General features: G+C 40.7%; 1 protein-coding gene across 2 annotated transcripts in view; it reads left to right on the forward strand.

Annotated features, from left to right (window-relative positions):
* The first annotated feature begins 5,057 nt into the window (after nucleotides 1–5,057).
* Nucleotides 5,058–23,033, forward strand: part of HSD17B4 (hydroxysteroid 17-beta dehydrogenase 4) — a 65,449-nt gene continuing 47,473 nt past the window's right edge. The window contains exons 1-11 of one of the 2 annotated variants that reach the window (XM_063320195.1): nucleotides 5,058–5,191; nucleotides 8,264–8,317; nucleotides 12,311–12,418; nucleotides 12,943–13,002; nucleotides 14,030–14,051; nucleotides 14,171–14,217; nucleotides 14,992–15,076; nucleotides 16,762–16,949; nucleotides 19,403–19,494; nucleotides 20,109–20,133; nucleotides 21,755–21,883. In XM_063320195.1, the coding sequence (XP_063176265.1) occupies nucleotides 5,134–5,191; nucleotides 8,264–8,317; nucleotides 12,311–12,418; nucleotides 12,943–13,002; nucleotides 14,030–14,051; nucleotides 14,171–14,217; nucleotides 14,992–15,076; nucleotides 16,762–16,949; nucleotides 19,403–19,494; nucleotides 20,109–20,133; nucleotides 21,755–21,883 (868 nt within the window). In that variant the 5' untranslated portion in view covers nucleotides 5,058–5,133. Of the gene's footprint in view, nucleotides 5,192–7,931; nucleotides 8,009–8,263; nucleotides 8,318–12,310; nucleotides 12,419–12,942; nucleotides 13,003–14,029; nucleotides 14,052–14,170; nucleotides 14,218–14,991; nucleotides 15,077–16,761; nucleotides 16,950–19,402; nucleotides 19,495–20,108; nucleotides 20,134–21,754; nucleotides 21,884–23,033 lie in introns of those variants that run through there. The other variant, XM_063320196.1, reaches the window with a different exon arrangement.

Below are 23,033 nucleotides of genomic sequence, written 5' to 3' on the forward strand. Positions count from 1 at the left end.
TATACCAAATTTGGTTTAGTGCACAACAAGAAAATTCATTGTTTATAATTCACCATTTATAAAAGACTTACCTGCTCTAGGCATTGAAGCATAACAGAAAAAAACATAATCATACTCAGTATTACAGCTTGGGGTTTTTGGCAAATTTTTCCTGGTGTAAAAAGTCTGCTATGTCAGTAAAAGAGTTAATGTTAAATATATGTTAGTTCACACTGCCACTAAGATACAAAATAAAGTAGATTTGGTCTTCCTTTATGACTCACTTAATTCATTACCAGTTTCAACCACTTTAAACCCTGCCTGTCTGAGTTTGGAATCTGGATATCCTGCTATTAATCTCACACTATGGCTCACTCATTCAAAACTCAGTTTGACACCTGCTGTTCATTTGTGACTTGACACCCACTCCATTCAAGTTTCCACACTTTGGTTAACAGTGGTAGTGTTTTTCCCTCATACCTTGTTTCAGATTGATGCAAATATTTTCTGATAGCTGAATGATTTTTGGAACAAATAAATTCCGCCTCTTGAGGGAACCCATTAAATCCCTTTCCATTCTGAGTGGTTCTTTGTATTTTGATCTTTTTAATACAGACAGGTTTCACTTTAAAAATGTTCTTTCACTCCAGTGCACTTTCTGTTGTGTTTTCCAGAAAAAAAATCTGTTGTGGAAACTCCAATTTTGCTTATTGTTTTGAAGTGTGAGCTTTTTGCTGATGCTAATGCCAGTCTATGCACCAAAATCGGGAAGCTATAAAACATCCTGACTTGTTAACAAGGGCTGTTTGGTAGCTAACTGAAGAACAAATTATGCTACAGACGTACCTCATGGTCTTCTCTTACCTGGGGCACATAACCACTAGCTTCCAGGTAAATGCGAGAGTATAGTCCTTTCCTTGAATAGCCCATTATCTAAAAAAAAACAGGACATAGAAGACTATGGAAGCTGAAAGGCTGGAGCTGAATGGCCTGTTCAAGATCATGTAAGAAGCAAGAACCAGCACCGAAAATGAATCAAGTTCTCCTAGGATTCGTTTATAGCCATGCACACAGAACTATGCTGCTTTAGATAGATACAATTATGTAAGGGATTATGCAAATAAATTTGGTGGTGTAAGGATGACCACATTACTTCCTGTGAGTATTTCCAGTCTGAGCTAGGTGTTTCCAGAAGCGTATGCACAGTTGACTAAGCTGGGTATTTGTGCTTTTAGTTTGCACTCATTCCCCTACCCTAACAGATTACATCCTAAATTTACTGGACAGTATACAAACAAACCCCTAAGCCCCCTAATAAACGCATGGAAGCGAATAAGGGTACATAACGCTCAGCAGATAGCTGAGTGCATGAATGCAAGGCTCTCTTCAGTGCACTTTCCCTTCAAAAGTACACCGTGTGTCACAGCCATGTTGCAGGGTCAGCCAGCACTGCTCTTGTCCTGGAGACTCCCATCTCTTCTCCCAGTTGGGAGCCCAATCCCACAGTGTACCAACAATAAACAAAACATGGAGTGTTGATGCCGAACCAAAGCTCACAGACGGTTATGAGCTCAATCTGTTAACTTCCTCAGGAAGAGCAATCACAAACTGACTCACAGCTCTGCTCTCCTGGGGAAGAGCTTCCTCCTGCTGTTGATCATAGTACAAGGCGAATCACGATCTATGATGTTCTCTCTGCAATGCACTGCCAACTGCACCGGGCCTCTCGCCGTTGGGAAGTTTGCTCTTGTGTTGAGTTGCGTTCAAATGAAATAGGCAAACTTTGGAAGGGTAGTTAGTTGTGAGGGAATTTTGTGCTGATTAATACGGTGCCAGAATAACACATATCCAGTGCAAGGGGTTATTTCTGCACACATTCAACAATATTTCCCGTACTTAAAACCTGTGACTTTTTGTAGACTACTCATCTGTCCTGTGTTCCCTTGCCTGCCTCCAGAACAATTTTTTTGCAGTTTCCAGGGCACACACATAAGGTGCCTATGCTGCCGGAAGAATGCCACCACGCCAGTGAACCCATTGGCTAAGTAAACCCATTGTGTATTAAGAGCAGCGTCCATTTGACTCCATCTCTGCGTAAGTCTGTTTTAGGTTCGCCGTATATGAATTTCATTACTTGTGGTTATCTGCAAATGCAGCCATTTGTCAGCTTTACTGTAGCGCAATGCTCCCCCTAGTGCCCAAACTGTAAATTGCAATTTTAGTAGTTCAATGCAATCTCTCCCTTCAAATTGAACTGCATGTAATAAAATCACAGGCAATACATCTCTATTCCTAATACGTCTGAAGGAGTAAATGTTACTGACTACTTGAGGTCAGAAATGCTAATTTATTCTAGTTTGGAAGTCTCCAAATAGCTATCACTTGGGTAACTACACCCTGGGCTGCATCAAAAGAAGCGCGGCCAGCAGGTCGAGGGAGGTGATTCTGCCCCTCTGCTCAGGTGAGACCCCACCTGGAGTACTGCATCCACCTCTGGGGCCCCCAACATAGGAAGGACATGGACCTGTTGAAGCAAGACCAGAGGAGGGCCACAAAGATGATGAGAGGGCTGGAGCACCTCTGCTGTGAGGGTTGGGGTTGTTCATCCCGGAGAAGAGAAGGCTCCAGGGAGACCTTACAGCAGCCTTCCAGTACCTAAAGGTGGGCTACAGGAAGGATGGGGAGGGGCTCTTTATCAGGGAGTGTAGTGATAGGACACAAGGTAACGGCCTCAAACTGAAAGCGGGTAGATTTAGATTGGATATCAGGAAGAAATTCTTTACTGTGAGGGGGGTGAGACACTGGAACAGGCTGCCCAGGGAAGTTGTGGATGCCCCATCCCTGGAAGTGTTCAAGGCCAGGCTGGATGGGGCTTGGAGCAGCCTGGTCTAGTGGGAGGTGTCCCTGCCCAGGACAGGGGGGTTGGAACTAGGTGATCTTTAAGGTCCCTTCCAACCTGAACCATTCTGTGATTCTGTGTGTGATTCTGCAAAGTGCTAACAGCCAAGGAGGTAAACTGCAGCAAACCCAGTTTCTACTATTTCCAGAAATAATCCAGACTTTACAAACTGTACAAGAGAGGTTAATCATGTTAGGGCTACAAAAATGATTAGGATGATTAGAGGAGTAGAACATCTCTCTTAGGAGGAAAGGCTGAGGGACTTGGGTCTTTTCAGTCTGGAAAAAAGATGACTGAGGGGGGACCTTAGCAATGCTTATAAACACTTAAAGGGTGGGTGTCAGGAGCATGGGGCCAGGCTCTTTTCAGTGGTGCCCAGTGACAGGACAGGAGGTAACAGGCACAAACTTGAACATAGGAAGTTCCATCTCAACACGAGGAGGAACGTCTTTCCTGTGAGGGTGGCAGAGCACTGGAACAGGCTGCCCAGAGAGGTGGTGGAGTGTCTGTCTCTGGAGACATTCAAAAACCCCCTGGACGCGTTCCTGTGCCACCTGCTCTGGGTGAGCCTGCTCTGGCAGGGGGGCTGGACTAGCTGATCTCCAGAGGTCCCTTCCAACACCTACCATTCTGTGATTCTGTAATCATGAATTAAAATTCATCTGTGTGGAGGCTGTACGTAGATGATTTCCCCAACAAAATAAGCTAGTCAGCTCCTCTGAATTCTGGGCACTCCTTACACCATCCTCTGCTCCCTGAGGCTCTCAGTCAGCTGGGGGACTTGAGCAAGGAAGAAGGACTAACTCCATGAGAACCCTGTACATGGTTCAGATAAATTTTGTTGTCACCTGAGTTGAGTGGGTGATACTGGGAAATCCTAACTAGATCTACTGCTGAGATACAGAGCGGTGGCCCTATGAAACTCCGACAGTTACACATTCTGAATGACACCGTCTCACACTATGCCATGCCTGCAATGACATAATGAATAGGCATGTTCATTCCTACTTAACCCACCAGCTCGGTCCGCAAAATACAATCACCTCTGCTGCTCCTTCTTCCTCACACTGTTCCCCTGCTTCACCACGGGGTCCTTCGCACAGGCTGCAGTTCTACAAGAACTCTCCAGTGTGGGTCTTCTCCATGGAGTGCAGTCCTTCAGGAACAGGCTGCTTCAGCATGGGTCCCCTGCAGGGTCACAGCTCCTGCCAGAAAACCTGTGCTCCAGTGTGGACCCCCACAAGCTGCAGGGGGATGTCTTCTCCATCATGGACCTCCATGGTCTGCAGGGGGATGTCTTCTCCATCATGGACCTCCACAGGCTGCAGGGGGACAGACTGCGCCACCATGGTCTTCAGGTCTGCAGGGGAATCTCTGCTCCAGCACCTGGAGCACCTCCTCCCCACCCTCTTCACCAACCTCGGTGTCTGCAGGTTGGTCCTCTCACAGTTTTCTCACTCTTCTCTCACACGCTGCCATGCAGTGTTTTCTTACACTTTATTAAAACGTTCTCACAGACACCACCACGTCGGCCCCTGTGGTGGGTGGGTTGGAGATGGCTGTCCCCGGCCTGGGCAGTCCTGGACAATCCTCACAGAGGCCCCTGCAGCCCCCTAGTACCAACCCTGGGCACTGACACCCACGACAGCCCTGCACACAGGGAGAGGCAACTGCTGGGGGTAAAAAAGGTGGTATATTTCACATTAATTGTTCAATCTAAAGAACTCCCACAACCAGGGAAGCAACGGCTGCAAGCGGTGATTTGGATTGGGAAATAGCAAGCAAAGCAAAAAATAACCCAGCACAAAGATTAATCTAAAAGAAGTAAGCAAAGATTAACTTTAAACAGAGGCGTGATGTCTACATTCAGGCAGCCTGCTCGTGAAATCCGCCCTGCCCAGCCGCGGCCGCTCAGGCACCTGCGATGGCGTGCCTGCCGTGGGGCAGGACGGTCGGGATCGCCTCTTAAAACCCCTGTATTTCACAAGCGTCCCGCCCTGCCTGCCTGGAAAAATATGGATACACAGGGAGCGGGCTGGCCTGGAGCCTGAAAACAACCACCTCCCCCCGCCCCGGGACGGCGCTCCGCCCTCCCCTCAGCCGGGCGCCGCCGTGGCCGCCGCCGCATCCCGGACTACGTTCCCCAGGGGGCGGTGGGCGGCGGCGGCGCATGCGCGGTGCTGCCCTGCCTTCTCTTGTCCTGCCCTGGCGGCGCCGGCCGGGCAGCGCAGTCGAGCGCGGGGCAGCGGAGCGGCATGGCGGCGGGGCTGAGGTTTGACGGGCGGGTGGTGCTGGTGACCGGCGCCGGAGGAGGTGAGCAGCGCCGTCCCCTCCTGTCCTGGGCTGCGGTGTGGCGGGGGGTTTCGGCCTCCCGGAGGAGGCGGCTGGATCCGGGAGGTCGGGTGAGGCGGGCACCCTGCAGCCGCCGCTGCTGTCGGCGGCCCTGACAGGTGCCCCCGTGCCCTCCGGTGGGCAGCCGGGGGAGCCTGTGAGGGCTTCACTCCTTAAAAAAGGGTTATTTTGTTGGTTTGTTTTTTTTTGTTTTTGTCCTCCCGCGACAGGGAGAGGTGTGGCGGAGGGAAGGAGGCGCGGGGCTGCGGGGGAGGCCGGGCCCGACGGCGGCCCTGTCAGGTGCTGGCCCTCGCCCGTCAGGGCCGCTGGGTCGGTGCCAAGGCTGTACAGGGGTTACGGCCGCGGCTCTCGCCGGGCTCTGGAGCGGCTGCGGTTTGATCCGAGCCCCGGTACTGCTGAAAACGAGCACTTTGGTACTGCCGCCAAATGCGTTCTTTAAATACGCGGGAGGGGTAACGCTGCTTCACGCCGGTCAGTAATGCTCCATGTACTGCTTTGGCGCCCTGATTCCTTCCAGGTTTGCCTTGGAACTGGTAACTGACGCCCGTAACCTGCCCGGTCTGAGACAGCGGTGTTCCAGCAGGGGTTCGACATGGGCCGGCGCCGTTGCGGAAAGCGGCCTCCGACGTGCTGCTGCCTTCCCTGGGCGGCTGCGGCTGGGAGGCAGCCTGGAGGCAGCGGGGAGGTGGAGGGAGGGCTGGGGAGAGAGTTCTTTCAGCAGCAGCAGGGCTGGGCCTGTGCTCTTGGTGGGCTGCGGGCCTGGCCTTTCCAAGGGGGGTGGTTCCGCGGTGGAATGCTTGGGTTTGCCAGGAAACTTTGGTTTTTTTGGTATTTGTTGTTGTGGCGTGGGGTTGGTTCGTTGTTTTTAGTTTTTCTTTTTTCCCACTTTTTGTTTGTTTTTTTCTTCTGAATGCATGCTTTGACTTTTGCCTACTCTGGTACTTCCAGCAAAGATATGGGCTGTGAGTGTGGGTGAGAGAGGGGCAGTTTGTGGCCGTGACAAGCTGCTAAAGGATCTTGTTCTGCCATCCTCTAAGAAGGTTCAGCCTTCCCACAGTGAAGGTTTGCTCTTTTCTTGTGGAGCTGCACGTAGCCAGAGGAGTCATTTTGGGGGCCTAGATTATGTCAGGTCTTGCAGAGAAGGACTAAGAATATGAGATTTTGTGGAAACCATTGGGTAGTCCACTCACGTCACCTGAAGGTGACAAATCTCAGAATAATTGAGGCCAGACCTCTGTATAGTGCTTTTCAGTTTTTACTGCTTTTTTCAGCTTTTTTCTTTTTGTGCTTTTCTCTATATAACACGTCTCACTGAAGAACAGGTTAAGACGTTAGGTAATAGCAAAACCAAGGCACTTTGGCAATAACAGAGCTTCTAAAAGGCACTGCATGGAGCAAAAATTGCTTGTCATAAGTGTGGGTACACTGACTCTTATACTTCTAGTATTAGGCTGCTCACAAATGGTTTGTTAACAGAGAAAACTGTCCTTGGATGTTGTATTTCACAATAGATTTTTGATAAGTGGTTGATTAAATTTAAGCCAAGATAAAGGGAAGCCCTGTTAACTTCAGATTAGTTGTTGTTTTGCTTCTATTTTGTTTACAGCACTGTAGTTAGACTGTACTCCTGATAGCATTGTTTGTCAACACTGATTTTTGAATTGGATGCTGCTGAAAAGACCAGAGCAGGGAATTTATTTAAAACATCTGGATCATTAATTTGTTTTAAAGTGAGACCTGTTTTCACACACCCTAGTGTCTAAAAATACAGTAGTTTCTTTTCACTTTGGGCAAATCCCTTGTGAAGTACTGTTCCTGCCTGTCATGAAGCATTGTCAGTGTTTATATGATTCAAGCTATTTTTTTTTTTAAGATTAGTTTTGATTTTTAAGCATTCCGTCCTTGCTTGCCAATTGAGAATACCACCACATATAACATGGTCTGTGTTTTGTGCACTTCTCAGTTCCGTGGCTTTTCAAAACAAAAGTTTTCTTGTACTTGGATTACATCAGGCAGTGGATGTATGTGCACCTTGCATGTGATACTCTCCATTGCAGAGGCTTATAGGAGTGTTAAGGAAAATTCCAATTTGTTAGTGTGAGATTAGTGTGTTGCAAAACAATCTAAACAGTTCTCACTTTTTTTTACCCATTTTTACTTTCGAGAGCTAGCTTTGAATGTTTTGGTGAGGGGCAAAGAGATACTGTTGCACTCTGAGAAACTTTTTTCTGACCGATAATCTTTTGATCGTTCAAATCTCAGTTTCTTTTGGAATGAAAAAAAAAATTGTTATCATTGATATCAATAACTTTTGACTGGTACAGTGGATAATATCTCTGTAAATCATTTGTTGTAACAAATAACTAATGTATAACACACGTAGAATCTAAGCTAGAGTAAAGGTGCAAGAGTCTTGCTTTTGCGTGTGAGGCAAAAATGACAATCTTCTCTTATGATAGGTAAGCTATGGGTGGATCTGGTTAGCTGTGATATTAAGTGATTCCTTTGTATCCAAATAATTGGAAGGGTTTTGTCAGTACATCTTCAGTCACGGTTAAATTTTGTTCAGTTTCTTCTTTAAATCTTAAAGACTAACTTTAACCAGGGAAGTACCCTGTTCACTTAAAATGTAATCAATTAACTTGAAACATCCCCTCCTTCTTTGAAGTTACATCAAGACATTAAACTTTCTGCATTACAAATGTATTTTTCTATCACAAGCACAAACTCAGCAGCAGACAGCTTTCCTGATGATTCTGTTGAGTGCAACAGCAAAGAGTAAGCATCAGGATTTTTATTTTTTCTCCTGACTGGAGGTTTTGTATACAGTTTATCTGTTTGTTTACTTTTATGTTTTGAACTTACATGAAACTTTTAACTCCTGGAGGAAATAATGTTTTGTGTTGAACCTTCAAGATGTTTGTGTTGATTTGGTGCATTTTTCTTTGTGCAATTAATTTTTGTGTAGCTTTTTCTCTGAATTGTGATCCAGGAGACAAACTGACTCTTGTTACTTTTGTTTTTTTAAACTAGGACTGGGCAGAGCATATGCTCTGGCTTTTGCCGAAAGAGGAGCTTCAGTAGTTGGTAAGTTTTGTGTTAACTAACTTGATCTAGAAAATAACCTTTGCCTTTTCGCATAGCTCATATTGAACAGTCCATGCCCTTTTAGACCATAACCTTTGTTATTTAATGGCTTTCTGTCTTATCTTTTGCTATTTAAATTTTGCTTCTAAGCTTTATTTTCTTATGAAACAAGTTGCCTAAGTTTGTCCAACAGCTTATCTTTGCTGGAAAGCCGATTTGAATCATATCGTTTCCTGGACTTGACTTTCATCTATGCATCCCAATCTTTACTGTGAGTTGTCGCCAGAGAGAGTGTTGTCTTAGATGAATGCTGTTCAGAAACTTCTGATATAACCATTTGAATATGCAAATATGTTGTCTTCTAGTACCTTCTCCCACAAAGTAAGTTACTGGAATGCAATGTAGTATCACTAGTGCCCAGAAAACACAGAATGTGCTGAAAGTGCACTGCATTGTTTCTCTCTGCAGTGCGTCAAAGAGAGGAGTCGTCTGGTCTCAATGGCAGTGTCAAATAACTCTCAGTAAAGGGTTTGTGACAGTTTCATAGTCATTTGGTTGAACCTTCTTCAGGGAATGTTTAGTGTTGCAAAATGCTGTATCACAAGCTAATTCTGAAGGTTAAGTTACATTCTTGGGTGCTCCCTGGCAGTTGGCATTGCCATTTGACTGCCTACGAATGAATTTGTATGGATATTGTTGATGAGTTCAAAGTTAAACGTTTAAACAGATTATGACAAGAACTTGCTCACTGATTTTTAGTAGCTTTCTAATAAAAATCCCAATCTCAGTAAATATTGTTAGTTTTTACTTTATTGATTAAATATGAGAAGTCTGTGTAGATAAAAAAAGTGCTAGGTATTTTTTTTCTGGTAGTTGCCACCTTTGATATTTACCTTATGTACTAGGAACATGAATACTTCATCTCAAGTTCTTATTTAACAAAAATTAGGTCACTAAAGCAACCCAAATGTTTAATTGTATTGACTCTGTCTAGTTAGTGGTGTTCTGACTTGCCAGAATGATCTGAAAGAAAAAGTATTATATTGCCTGACCACAGCTAATACTCCTTTATCTCATGGCCTTGTTGCACAGTAGATAAATCAGTAAGCTAAGAATCGACTGTCTGTGAGGGAAACTTCTTGCTTCTCTTTGGAAACTGCACCTCATTTCGCCTCTTCTTACAGTAGTGCTTTGCAATTACCTTTACCTGCTTGTATTTATTTTTCTTACTCTTGTGCTCTTATTATTCTGACTTCAAAGAGTTGAAGTTACTTGCGTAGATTTGAATTTTTTAAACTAAAGTAGATATGAGAGTCATATCTTGTCTTTTTAAAAAAAAGTTCCCTTTTTTAAGTTATGGAAATGAAGGTATGTTGTAAGAATAGTGATCAAATACTCTAATGGAGGGACACCAGTGGGTCCGAACATGGGAGGTTTTTCTGTCCAGTCCCACATCTCTCTCTGTGTACAACCTTCTGTTGAGTGAGTTGCTGTTGGTGTGGTTAGACTGACCAATGCAACCCAAGTGGAAATCTCCCTTTTCTTATCACCCAAAGTCTGTCTGCTACCGCCTTTTTTTGTCCTGCTTCGTCTCTTCCATGATTCTCATCAGAAAAAGTTGAAAGCAGGAGGAAGGGAATACTTTGGTTTTTGTCTTGCAACCTGTATTATGTCCAGACCCTACTGTTTCTTCCTTTTCAGTCTACCTGAGGGCTCTTCTGTTTCACTGTTTTAGTTTCGATTAAAGTCATGCTTTTGAAGCATCTCTCCTGATTTGTATCTGTTTGTATTTTTGTTTGCATTGTGGCATGTTATTGTTTGCATTGTGGAGTTCCTTTGAAAACTAAACTAGAAGATGGAATTTAGCAGTGTACCTAAATTGTTCCAAATGTGTGTTTGGTTTGTGGCACCAGACTACAGCAAGAAATGAGCTGTTGTTTTTTTAAAAAACATGTATTGGAGATGTCAGGTCCTCAGCACCAACTGTTTCACTCTACAGATGCTTCTGCTGCTCTGCACTACTTGATAATGACACAGTCATAGCCTTAGAGGAATTCTCTGTGGTTCAGACTATAACTGTGCTCTGTCACAACTGCTACAGTCTCTGGCTCTTTTCTTCTTGATGTTTTTCCACTGGAAATTGTATGATGTAAAGGTTGAGCTTAAAATAATGTTCTTTATCTGTTGGTTTGGTGGCTTGTTTTGTTTTGCCTTTTTTTTTTTTTTTAAATTACTCTATCACACTTGTGGAGTTATTTTATCATTTTCAAAGCCTAGAATAGCACTGTTCTTTCTTGTCTACTCATTTTTGCTTCAGCTGCGTTAGTGCCTGAACTCAGCCCAAGGTGCTTTACTGCCTCTGGAAATTTTCCCAAATATTTAACTAAGCTTTTAAAAGTGAATTACTGTTGAAGTGAAGGATAAACATATATAAGTATGTCTTCCATAGAGAGCTGTAGTGTCTTAACAGGACTAACTGAATGGTTTTTTTATAAATGTTTACCACAAAATTGTCCACTCTTCTTTCCCAGGACAGATTAGAAATCCTAGTGCTCTTCGTCACTTGCTTTTCTTTAACATTGTGTTCGAGACCTTTGATGTTGCAGACTGAGCAGTCTGCCCATGTTGCCTATTCTCAGTACACTTGGAAATCTTCCCTAATGCCTCACCTGAATTGTGCTAGCTGTATGTTTGAACTGTTTGATATCGTTCCATTTAGCTTGGAGATTTTGTCTCCTTTCTTTTTTGTATCAGTCTGTTAAGGTACTTGAGCTTATCATCGTGTCATCATGTCTTAATTCTTCCTGCTTCAGGCTAGGTGGCTCTTCATTTTGGTTTGGTTTGTTGTTGGGTTGTTTTGTGGTTTTTTTCCTATTCTTTTCATGGTTCATTTCTTCTGGGCTTTGGCATTTTTATTTAGTCATGCTGACTTTCTGCAGTGTTTCTACGTTTCTGTTGAAATGCTGCACACAAAGTTAAATACAGGATTCCAGATGAGACTTTCTTGGTCTGAGTAATAGAGAACGATTTTTGTCATGTGTCCTCCAAGCTATGTTCCTTTTTACATGGAGAGGTTAAAAAAAAAAAAAAAGAGCCACAATATGGGTTTATTTCCTGTTGTGACGATACATCAGACTTACAGTTGCTGTTCATCATCAAGACCAGCAAGAATATCTTGCCTATTTTGTGTATTTCACTATGGCTGGCTTCTTGAGGACTTAAAGTAGGAGGCACAAAGCTGGAGTTCACTATAGCCGAAGACTGTTTAGCAAAATACCAATGTTGTGTGTAAATCTACAGTCAGTTCTGGTTTTCTTACAATTTCATTTTGCACCCATTTAAATGTACTTCTTACCATTTTTTGATTCTTTGTCCAAGTATTATGCGTGTATGGATTTTTTGGGGGTGTTTTTGTTCCTCTGATGAATTCTGTGAAACATGCACATACACAGCAATGCAGCAAACTGTGGTGATGATACAGCGCAGCTACCGTTAATGATGCATGCCCCAGTACAGAGAGCATCCTGGAAACAACCCTTTGTTCAGACCACTTGGTCTGTTCTATAGTGAAGTATACTGGTAATGTTCTAGCCACTCTATTAAACATGAACAGAGTCTTCTCAGTCTTGCCTATGGTTCGTGCAATAGCTGTAGCAGTTTGACAAGAGACCAGAATTAATCACTTACGATTGGTGTGTAATCTTCATCTTAATCTCTGAACTACAATAACACAATGAGAGAGGTAGCCTGGGCAGGGCAAGCAAGTTGAATGCATGGTGGAGAGAAAAAAAAAAAAAAAGTTCTGATTCCCATGTTATTTTTAAAAAATTAATAGTGTGACTTACTTTCTTCTCTAATCATCTGAGATTCTCAGTAGGATCCAGATGCAGCAGGTTTTATTCATAGTCCTTATAACTTCCAGCATGATAATGAGATAAAGAAATGCCATGAAGTTTGAGTGTTAGCAATGAAAAATTTCTTTGTGATCCACAGTGAACGATCTTGGAGGTGATTTCAAGGGATATGGCAAGAGCTCCTCAGCTGCAGACAAAGTTGTCAATGAAATCAGAGCAAAAGGAGGGAAAGCAGTGCCTAATTATGGTATGTTATTTTTCTACACTAGTATAACGCTTTATCTTTAGGAATAGTGGACATGTTGTATGAAAAGTTGACAATGTTTAATAAAGGATTACTGCCAGCTTGCCAATACCATATAAATTGAATAGTTGTAATAAAATGTGGAGTAGGGAGACAGAAGCTAGAAGCAAGTGCATAAATTGCTTTTTTAATACTTGTCTAGTAATGCACTTTTCATTCATGTGCTTTCTTAACATTGAAATACTAAGACACTGATCATCTGCAGTTGTTAGAGGCAAAATGGGAACGGATTATTCTTATTTGCTTTGCTTCTTGTTTTTCTTGCAATGGCAAACATTGTGCCGTTTTAACTTACTGTGTGGGATTTGCTTCAGGCCACAGGCAAATGTGGCTGAATTTGAATTTATTTTATATTGGGGTTGTACACGATTTTATTTTTCTTAGCTCCATGTAATTAGTTGTTAATATCCTGGAAATGCAGTGTATCCAGTTAATTTTACTTAAAAATTCATACTTTTTTCTTATAGATTCTGTGGAAGATGGTGAAAAGCTTGTCAAGACAGCACTTGAGGCTTTTGGGAGGATAGGTACAGTTGCTTAATTCTTGTTGTAACTTGTTTGCAAGTGCAGAGCCATTATAAACAGTGCAATTGAAAACAAGGGTATGAAGTACAGTAGAACTCGCCAACCCTTGATGGCCTTAGTCAGTGAAACCTAAATCAAGGGCTTTCTACTTTAAATCCGAATGGGCAGATTCTGTCTTTTTGGTACTCTTTAGCGGAAGTTTAAAGCTCAATGTATGATTCTTGTTTTCCTGTCCTTCAGAATTTTGGTACTTCAGTAGTGGTTAACAGTTTTTATCTCAAAGCACAGAGTTAATCAAGTATTATAACTAGGTGCATAGCATAGAATTAGGGTAAATAGTGTTGCTGAAGAATCAGAGATGCTCCGTCTTGGTTTGGAACCTCTTTTGCCTATGTGAAGTTTAAAATTCTTTAACACAAACGAAAAAAAAAAAGAAAAAAGCTTGAGCTATTTTATCTAGCAAGTAATGTTCCTCTATACCATATGATTGCCACTGTTTGTGATATTTAACTCAGGGTTAAATGGCTAAGAGTACACATGATCAAAGCCAACAGGAACCAAATTAAATATTTGACAAAAAATTGTTACGGTCCAGGTTGCTTTAGTGGCTCTGTGGTTCTTCCAGTTATTATTTGGGCTTACTGCAACAAAGATGGTGGCACAAACTGCATAGTCATGATCACTCGGGAATTCAAAGCAAGCTGCAAAACTGTGCAGTTTTATATCTGCAGGTATTGTGTTCCCAGGTATCCATCACTTCTCAGCTATACCTCCCTGTCAGGCTTTGTTTCGTTGGCAGGCCTAGGTTTTACTGAAGTATTCTGCTTTGTCTTAATTGTTGTCCAATGGCAGAGTTCCACTATTAGATAAAAGGAACTATAGAATAATAATATGATGTATGTGTGCAGTGTTCTTGTCTATATATATTTTTTAGAAGTGGGGGAAAAATACAAAACCACAGTTGTATTTTATTGGTGTTTTCACTTAGTTTCTTTTCTTTGTTTGTTTGTTTGTTTGTTTGTTTTCCAGATATTGTTGTAAACAATGCTGGGTGAGTAAACCTGAAGGGTTTTTCCTGTTTGGTTGTGGGCTGTCAGTTTTGTGTAAACAACTGTTCATCTTCTTTTTTTTTTTTTTTTTTGCTTTTGTTCTCTTAATGATGCATTTTAGGATCCTAAGAGACCGTTCATTTGTTCGGATAAGTGATGACGATTGGGGTAAGTTGATAAACTTTAAAATATACTTCCTGTGTCAAAGATGAAAGGTACATCCCTCCCATTGGCACGAGGAGGAAGAGAAGGGGGGGAAGGCTCTCTATGCCAGATCAGAGAATTACCTTTTGCCCTGAAAGCTGAGTGCTAAGCTGCTTGTGTTCAGCTGCCTTGTATTTAGCTTGCAAACCGGGTCTGTGCTGCAACGCACGGTAGGCGTATGTATTTCCAAAGGGGAAATAAGGCTCTAGCTGCCACTCCTAGTTGCCAAGTGGAATACAAAAAAAGAGCCATGTGAAACACACAATAGTTTTTGTGAGCAGAAAACATTCCTAGTGCCAGCACTGACTGGCTGAATACTAAACAGGCTTAAAAGACCCAGAACTAACAACAGAGGAAAGAAAGCTGATGTGCCAAGGGACAGAAGAACAGGCGGAACCTTCAGCGGGATGGCAGGTGGTGATAAGCCAGTTGAGCAGACTTTTGCAAAGATGGTCTAGCTTCTGTAGTTCTTGTTTGACTGTGCTTAAGTGCAGGAATTTTGAGTGCTTGTGAATTCTGTACAGAAGGGCCACATCCAAGAGGCAGGAGAGGTGATCAGTGTATGTTCAGGCAAGCAGTTCAAAATGATCTATAAAAAAGAAAAGGCCACCACTTCTTTAGTAACAGTTTGTGAGTGTTAAGAGAGTACAATTTTTGTCATGAAGAAGAAACAAACGTGTATTGCAAGTTGGGAGATTAAATCCTTGAGATATTAAACCAACATTAATTTGTCCCTAGATATAATTCATAGAATTCATTTGAGGGGATCGTTCCTGGTCACCCGAGCTGCATGGGATCATATGAAAAATCAGAAATTTGGCAGGTAAAAATTTCTTTTTTTTTTCTTTTTCAGTGGGATATAACAGACTGATACATTCCCTGACAGTGAAGGAGGAGTTTTTTGTCCTTCTCTTTCACTGTCACTGGGATGGAACAAAATCAGTCCAAATGTGTAAGCCCTTATCCTTTCAGTTCTGCCCCGCCTCTGCTTCCCCAACCAAATGTTTAAAGGTTTTTTTTTCCATGTAGATGCAAATATCCTAGTCAGGAGCTGTAGGGTTATAGAAATACTGTTTCTTTTCATGAGGGCTGGTTAAAAAGGTTTGTTAATTGCATATTACTACAAATCCAAGGAATTCTTCTGCTGCGCCTTTGTACCCAAGTGACAGGTACATGCAGTTCTCTGTGTGGGTCTTGGACTGTTCTTTGGGGTTTTTTTTGTTTTTTTTTTTTTCTGCTTTGGACAGGTGTCTTAGAAGTTGTGGGAGTGTTCTTAATCTATTTTGGCATGTGTTACTGTTAGCTGAAAGAGTGCAGGGAATCCAGACCTTTAAGTTTTTGCACTTTTGTTGTTCTTCCCTATCAAAACACTGATGTGATTGTATTAATCTTAACAACCATACCCACATGTTGAAAGCTATATTAGCTTCTTTGTCATTTGTGACCAAACTGACATTCATTCTCATCCAGGGAACTGAACTATAAGGAAAGAGATCAGCAGGCAGAATACACAGCTAGAGTCTGAGTTGCATCCATTTAGGAAAACGCTTCCCTTGGCTCCTCTTCTGTATTTGCTCAGATAACAATGGTAGCGAGTGCTTCTGCAGTTTATGTATAGACTTGTGCTATCTGCAAAATGCACAAATTGTATAGATTTTGTAGCTTTTTTCATCTTGATCATATTGAACCAGTACTTGTGACACATCTCTTTATTTAGATTAAAAACAGTGGTTCATTGCCAGTGAGACAAATAATGAAATAGATTTTGATCTCAGCTATGCAGTGTGTTTACAGTAGATTGGAACAGATTCTGATAAGGCTTCTTTTAAAAGTGAAGGTGTAGACCCTTTTCTTTTGAATTCCAATTTATGAGAAGACGTGCAGCACAATGTTGTCTTGCCTGAAGAAGTTTTAGAGCTTTCTTGTGAGCAGTTCAGTCATTTCCACAGCAATAAAGTTAGGGGAGAGCAAAGGGCAAGACTTTGCTATCTACTTCCTTTGTATGTTTAAGGAACATTAGGATTCTTTGAATGTAAATTCTGTAAGCATGCATCTTCACATATTACCAGGTAGATAGAAAGGTGAAGTAATTTTCAAGAAAATAATTTTCTTCTGACCACTTAAGCTATTTGTTAGTTATAAGAATAATGCCACTTGAAGTGCAGTTAGAACTGAAAGAAGAGAAAATACTTTTCTCTATATTGTACCTCATTGTCAGAGTATGGCTGTTCTAGTGTTGCAGTATAACACAAAAAGGCTCATGAGTTTGTTGGTTTTCTGCTACTGTGAGAATGCTTCAGGATTTATCAGATGTTTGCTATCAATCAAACATAAAAAAGGCAGCTGTTCATTAGCAAAACCGACAAATAAACTTTTCTTCTTTGCATACATTTCTTTTGTGGAATATGGAGAATGTAATGCCAAAGCTGGAAAATGCTGTTATGTAGAATTAACTAACTTGAAGAAATCATTGTTTGTTTGTTTGTTTTCTCTCTCCTATCCCCTAAGAATAATTATGACTTCCTCAGCTGCTGGAATATACGGGAATTTTGGTCAGGCAAACTACAGTGCTGCAAAACTTGGCCTTTTGGGTCTTTCAAACACAATTGCAATTGAAGGCCGGAAATACAACATCCACTGCAACACAATTGCTCCTACTGCTGGATCCAGACTGACCCAGACTGTCATGCCACAAGGTGAATCATTCAGGGTCCACATGTACTGATATTTTTCAGTGAATTGAAGCACAGCTAGCGTTCTTATCTCTTAGAAAATGCAAATCTTTTACACTTCATACAGTGCTAATTCATTATTCCTACTGTCTTTTTTTGTCTTTGAAGTGTCAACTTACTTACTTTGTCTGTTGTAAGGAATTCTTTATTTTCTGCCACAAGATAATAACTGATTTTTCTAACTCACAAAAGCAATTTTGCGTGGGAAGGCTCGTTAGTTATAGTCTCTTCCAAGATCCTTCTATGGTAGCGGAAGGGCTTATTTGTTTCATCAGATGTGGAATTGGGTACGTGCATAAAATGTCTGCACTTATTATAATACTGTCTAATTGCAAAATACTGTATTTTGCATAACGTGTCATGTGTGCACTTCTTTGTTCCATGATCAACAGGAGATGATAATTAACTGAGTTGCCTAATATATTATGATTTTCTTCATTGCATAGTTACTAATCTTTGAATGCTTGAACAGGTTTTAACAGAGCACTGCATTGGGAAGTCAGTATAAAGAACATTGTAGGAGACAGCTGTGTGTAAAGTGTAAATTTAGGATAAATAGAATAACTAATTACTCTGGCAAATGACCAGAAGAAACAAAAAGAATTTGGGAAAAAAAAAAAGTCTGTAAAAGGAAATTGCTCTCAGAAAATCTTTTAGACTCAGCCTGTTTCACTTCCCTCCCACTCTTCTCCCTAGTGATAGGCAGATTTCAAAGCCAAGGGAGTCACTACATTTTTCAGGCTGATATACAAGATGTTGAAGAGTAATATATTTTATACATGCATGCATGCATGGATCAAATGCATGATTGTGTTTGACTAATTAAGTTCTGTGTAAAGTATCCTGTTTTAGGTCGAAATAATACAAGTGATCATGACATCTAGCACCTCTATAGGTTGTAGGTTCCAGGGATTTATTGCGTTTACTGACAGAAGAGTTGAATACATTAAGTTTGCAGTGATGAGTTCCTGAAGTGTACAGTGGAGTTCAGAAGCTGGAATGTCCTGAAGATATTTACATAGAGTGATAAAACCACCTCCTAATTTTCTTTCTTAGTCATTTTAATAAGAGTAAGATCCTTTGGTCTGCCTAGAAGATAGAAATAAATGATCAGAGATGTAACTTACCTTTCTCCGTCCCTGTCCAGGTTTTCTAATACTCCTCAAAGGTGTAGACAACAGAACTTTAAAAACATTTTCATATGTCTTATCAAATTACCTTTGTTATCTTACTCAGTACTTTCCTGTTCACCTTTACATGTCTGCAAGCACCTATGCTTTATCATTGCCACAGTTACGTATGTTCAACTTGGCCCACTTACGGTTGTTCTTGCTATAACTCTAAATGTAGTTTGCATCTTTTGTGTGTGGTTTTTTAAACTTCTACCACCTATTTCTTAATTCATTTAATGGTAGATTAATAGCATTAGTGATAATGCTAGCTAAAATTAGCTATAGTGCTAATTTTTGAGACTATGGTGCGTGGCATAAAATGGAATACTTTAGAAAAGGCTTTTGTTATGCGCTTATAACACGGCACGTTAAGTGGAGTTCAGTTTCCTTTTACCTTTGTGTAATTTCTAAAAAGGAACTTCTGTTACTACAGCTTTACCTGGTTTTTCATAATTACCTGTAATGCTAAACTTTCCCAGCTCTTCATCTGTCAGCATGTACTTGAAAATGTTTGCTGAACTTCAGCTGAGAAGCAGCTATGTATCTATTGCTGTTGAAAGAACAATATTCTAAAAACTGAAAAAGGAAATTAAACAAAGTTATTTTTTCTTTCCAGATAGTGAATAGAAAATGTGTTAAGAGTTGCCTGGACAACCACACCCTGCTTTGACAATATCTCCATTTTCAGATACTTTTCTCTTGTGCCAGATTACAATGATGTGCCAAAATACAATTAATATATAAATTTAGCAGGCCTGATAATTCCAAATATATTATTTGGAAATACCAGCATTTCCAAATGGGATTTTTCTCAAATATTTAGCAGATTAAATTTTTACCATATTTTCTTTTCTTTATAACTGACTAGCAAATTAAAAGGGAAATAGCTCAGATACATCTTCGTCAGGGTTATGTCTAGCTGGCTTGTCCTTGTTCCAGGCTGCCTGTCAGATCGAAATTTAGGAAGGCACCTGGCTTTGCATTCTGCATTTACTTTGTTCCCAACATTTAGAAAGCCTTTCATCTGTCTGTCTGAGAGCCAGTGTCATTGGGTGTGAAGGCATACATGTGTCTCATGAATTGTTCTCTTCAAATATTTTATTTCATTTGTCCTTTCTTTTCATGGCAGAATGCTATTGGTTAAATACTACCTGGCTCTGGCATTCATCAGGTGTTAGAGTAAGAATAATTTGTTGGAATCATACAGTGTTTCTATTTTATGATTTCCCCTCCAATTTGTTCTAGATCTGATTGATGCTTTCAAACCGGAGTATGTTGCTCCTTTGGTTGTTTGGCTTTGCCACGAGAGCTGTGCGGAGAACGGCAGTCTGTTTGAGGTAACGTTATTATTTTCCCTTTCGTCCTCCTCTTTCCCTCCCTTTGCCCTTCCCCAAAAATCAGTCATTTGCTTTAGCCTGTCTGGTCTTAACCTTTTTGCTGAAACCGAGTTATCATGTGAAATTTACATACTCAGCATAGAAGAACTGTTGACCCTGTTGTGCTTCATATGACAAGTACATCAGGCAGTAACAACCTTTTGAAATTCTGGTGTGTGCTCAAATGATACTAATTTAATTGTTGCAATTCTTATTGTACCCTTATAAGTTTGAAAAGGTAACAAAGCAACTACTTCAAAAGAAGTTTTTGCTTTCTAAATCATTCAAACACAGAAACCAACTTGCAGGAAGGATGAATTACTTAGTCATGGAATACGTTATAGCTGTTGTCATCAAACTGCTAGCTCCTAAATTGGGTGGAAGCTGTTATCTTGTTCTTGAAGTTCATGTTGCTCACATTCCAGTGCTTAACTAAACTGTTAAATACAATCAGCAGTAGTTCAGAAATTTTTATGATGTTGAGTTTGTTCTGAAGTATAGTTTTATTTCTCTGTATTACCAAAACTTTGCTTTGTAACGTGTGGTAAGCTGATGATTTTCTCTTCTCTGGGCAGGTGGGAGCTGGATGGATTGGAAAATGTAAGTACTTTGTGTTGCCGAATTAATTTTGTGTTTTGAAATGACAATAAAAGTGTGGAAATCGTCTTTGCAGTTAACCTCTGCTGAAGATGTTTTTATTTGGGGAGCGAAGATTAGCAAAAGCCTAGGGTTCTGAGGAGGCTGCTTATTTTAAGTAAAAGTCACAAATTTCACTAAGTATCTGGGAAAGTGGTAACTGAGGTAAGTGCTTTGTTAAGCTTTTGAGCTGACTAATAGTAACTGAATTTCTGCCTAGGTAACCATAACTCTTGGATACTGAGGGTATGATTGAAGTAAAGAACAACCTCCACTTTTGGTGCTACGTATATGTTGTTGCCTTTTCTTGATAACTTCAATTTTTCATGGTATAAAATTAGGATGTGCTGGTAAACAGGCTGCTTTTTAGTTGCTTTCCACCGTTACTTATACTTTTATAAAAATACTAGTGATATGCATTGTCATGTTGAGGCAATTACCCTTTTTAATAACTGGTAGCTATGCGAGCTAAGTATTTTCATTGAGTGAATACAATAATTAGTTTAAATATGAATGTAAAGAAAACTCGCAGACAATACTGAGGGCTTACAAGGTGGAAAGCTTATTTCGGTGTGTGAAATGTCTTAACTTTTTTCCTAAATATGTTCAAAGGACTTTTCAGCCTACTTGAATATCACCAGTGGGTTGGAAGTAGGGCCATTAATTCAAGAAGTGGTTCCTCCTTCTTCCAAAACATTTTTTTTGCCCACTTAATAAAGATTTTGTACATTTCTAAGTGTAGATGTTCTGGTGGCACTGGAATAGCTTTTGCCAGGTAGTGTATTAAACAGATTAAACAAATTGAGGCAGCAGCGTAAAACCTCTTGCTGCCCTCCACACGGAAGCTGACTATTAATAGAACCGAAAATTGGTGCCTTCTCTTCTCTGCTCAAAAGAAAATACCATTTTTCGTCATTATAATGGCTACTGTTGAAATCTTTGGAATGAAAACAGGTTGTTAATGAGGTACCAATATGGCCTTATTCATTGCTAATTGCTAATTAAGAGCAAAACCAACATGACAGATTAAGGATTAGTTGCAATCCAGGAAGTCTGTGTCCTTCCAGAACTGATTCCGTATTTGCCTTACCAGTTTCTTTCAAGTTACGGTATTGAATTACAACTTCAGGAACCACTTGGAGATGCTGGCTACTGGTATTAACACTCTTTCATAGTTAAAAAGTGATTTTCGCATTTCCCCTATATTTTTCCAAGGCTTCCAGAAGATTCCTAAACTTTAGTAGGCAAAATCATGTCAGAAGAAAATGTCTGTAGATATATACTAGCTGCAACTTCTTACTAGACAGAATCCTTCTGAAACTGTTGTAATATTTTCAGAGAAAAATCAGTCTGTTCGGTTTTAAACTTCATTAAAGCCACTTGCCATTCCTTTTCTAAACGTTATTTAAAAGGAGTGAGCCCTTTTAGTCCAGCTTGAAGTTATGCTGGTGAATTCTATTGGAATACTTATAACCCTTCCGTTCTTGTACCATCTTGAAGGTAGTGGCCTAGATGGAAGTGATCTAAAGAAACTTAAATTTCCTTTGTTTGTTACTTGAACTCTCTGGCTTATGTTTCCCATCAGTACGCTGGGAGCGATCCTTGGGTGCTATCGTCAGAGGAAAGAATCAGCCAATGACGCCTGAAGCAGTGAGAGATAAATGGGAGAAAGTCTGTGACTTTGATAATGCCAGCAAACCCAGAAGTATCCAAGGTAAAGGGGACTTTGATAATGTGGATAGTTTGGGCAAGCAAAGCTTAGAAGAGAATGCTTTCTTTTCAGAAATTTTCTGAAACTTACTTCAAAAGTCTACAGTGTTACCAAAGACAGGCCTCTGCTTTGTTTATAACCATACACTAACTAAAATGTTGATTGTTTCCTACTAACCTTCTTACTGTGTAAGAAAATAGCTAATTACTGACCTTCTTACTGTGTGAGAAAATAGTTAGTCACTAAGCTGATGTTACAGATAGTGATAATGAGGAGACAGCCAGAAGTAGCTAATCACCAAGGATGGTAGAACAAGATGTAGTTAATCACTTCAAGGTTCTTTTATGTGTCAAGTAGGTACCCCTGTACCAATTAGGACAGAGCTGTGGCTACTTCAAGGAACATGCTTATCATCCTCAAGAAGTTGGCAAACTTACAGTAAACTCTTACTGTCCTGAGATGGCTCAATACCTTGAAAGGATAATGTGAGGAAGGGTCTCCTTACCCAAATGACCGCCAAGAAGCTCACACTTGCGCAGAAGTGTTTTGCTGACACAGCAAAACTTAATACGCATGTGCAAAAAGGCTATTCCGTCATCCTAATGAATATGTAAGTCTAGGTGGAGTTATGTATTAGGTAGGTGGAATTATGAGAATATTTTGTGTATAAATAATGAGTGAATATCCCTGGTAAGATGTGCTAGATTTGTGGGTTTTCCCCCTAGCACCCGACATCGAATAAAGCGATATCTCCTCTCTAAATTACTTTTGGGTTTGAGAGCTTTTATTTCACGTAACCACAGAACCAGCGAATTCTTTTGTAAATGTGTAAAATTAATCATTTACTGTTTCAGTACAGTCAGATCTTTTTAAGGAAACTTTTTTTGTTCTTGCCTTTAGAATTAAAACAGTTTTATCTTTCTTAAGAGTTGCTAGGGAAGCGACATCACTGTCATTTTATGTATTACAGCCAGACTAAGGGTAATGTTTTATTTGATTGCACCTACGAACAAGTAGTAGCAGTGTAATAGAGAGACTGTATTTTCTTTTCAGTCCTGGAATCTTTTTTTTTGGTAGACATTTCCACACTAAAAAGATCTGTCTGGTTAAGTCATTTGGTATAACACAGCAAACAAGTTCTTCCTTACTGCCT

The sequence above is a fragment of the Chroicocephalus ridibundus genome, chromosome Z (genome assembly GCF_963924245.1).
Source record: "Chroicocephalus ridibundus chromosome Z, bChrRid1.1, whole genome shotgun sequence".
Lineage (NCBI taxonomy): Eukaryota > Metazoa > Chordata > Aves > Charadriiformes > Laridae > Chroicocephalus > Chroicocephalus ridibundus.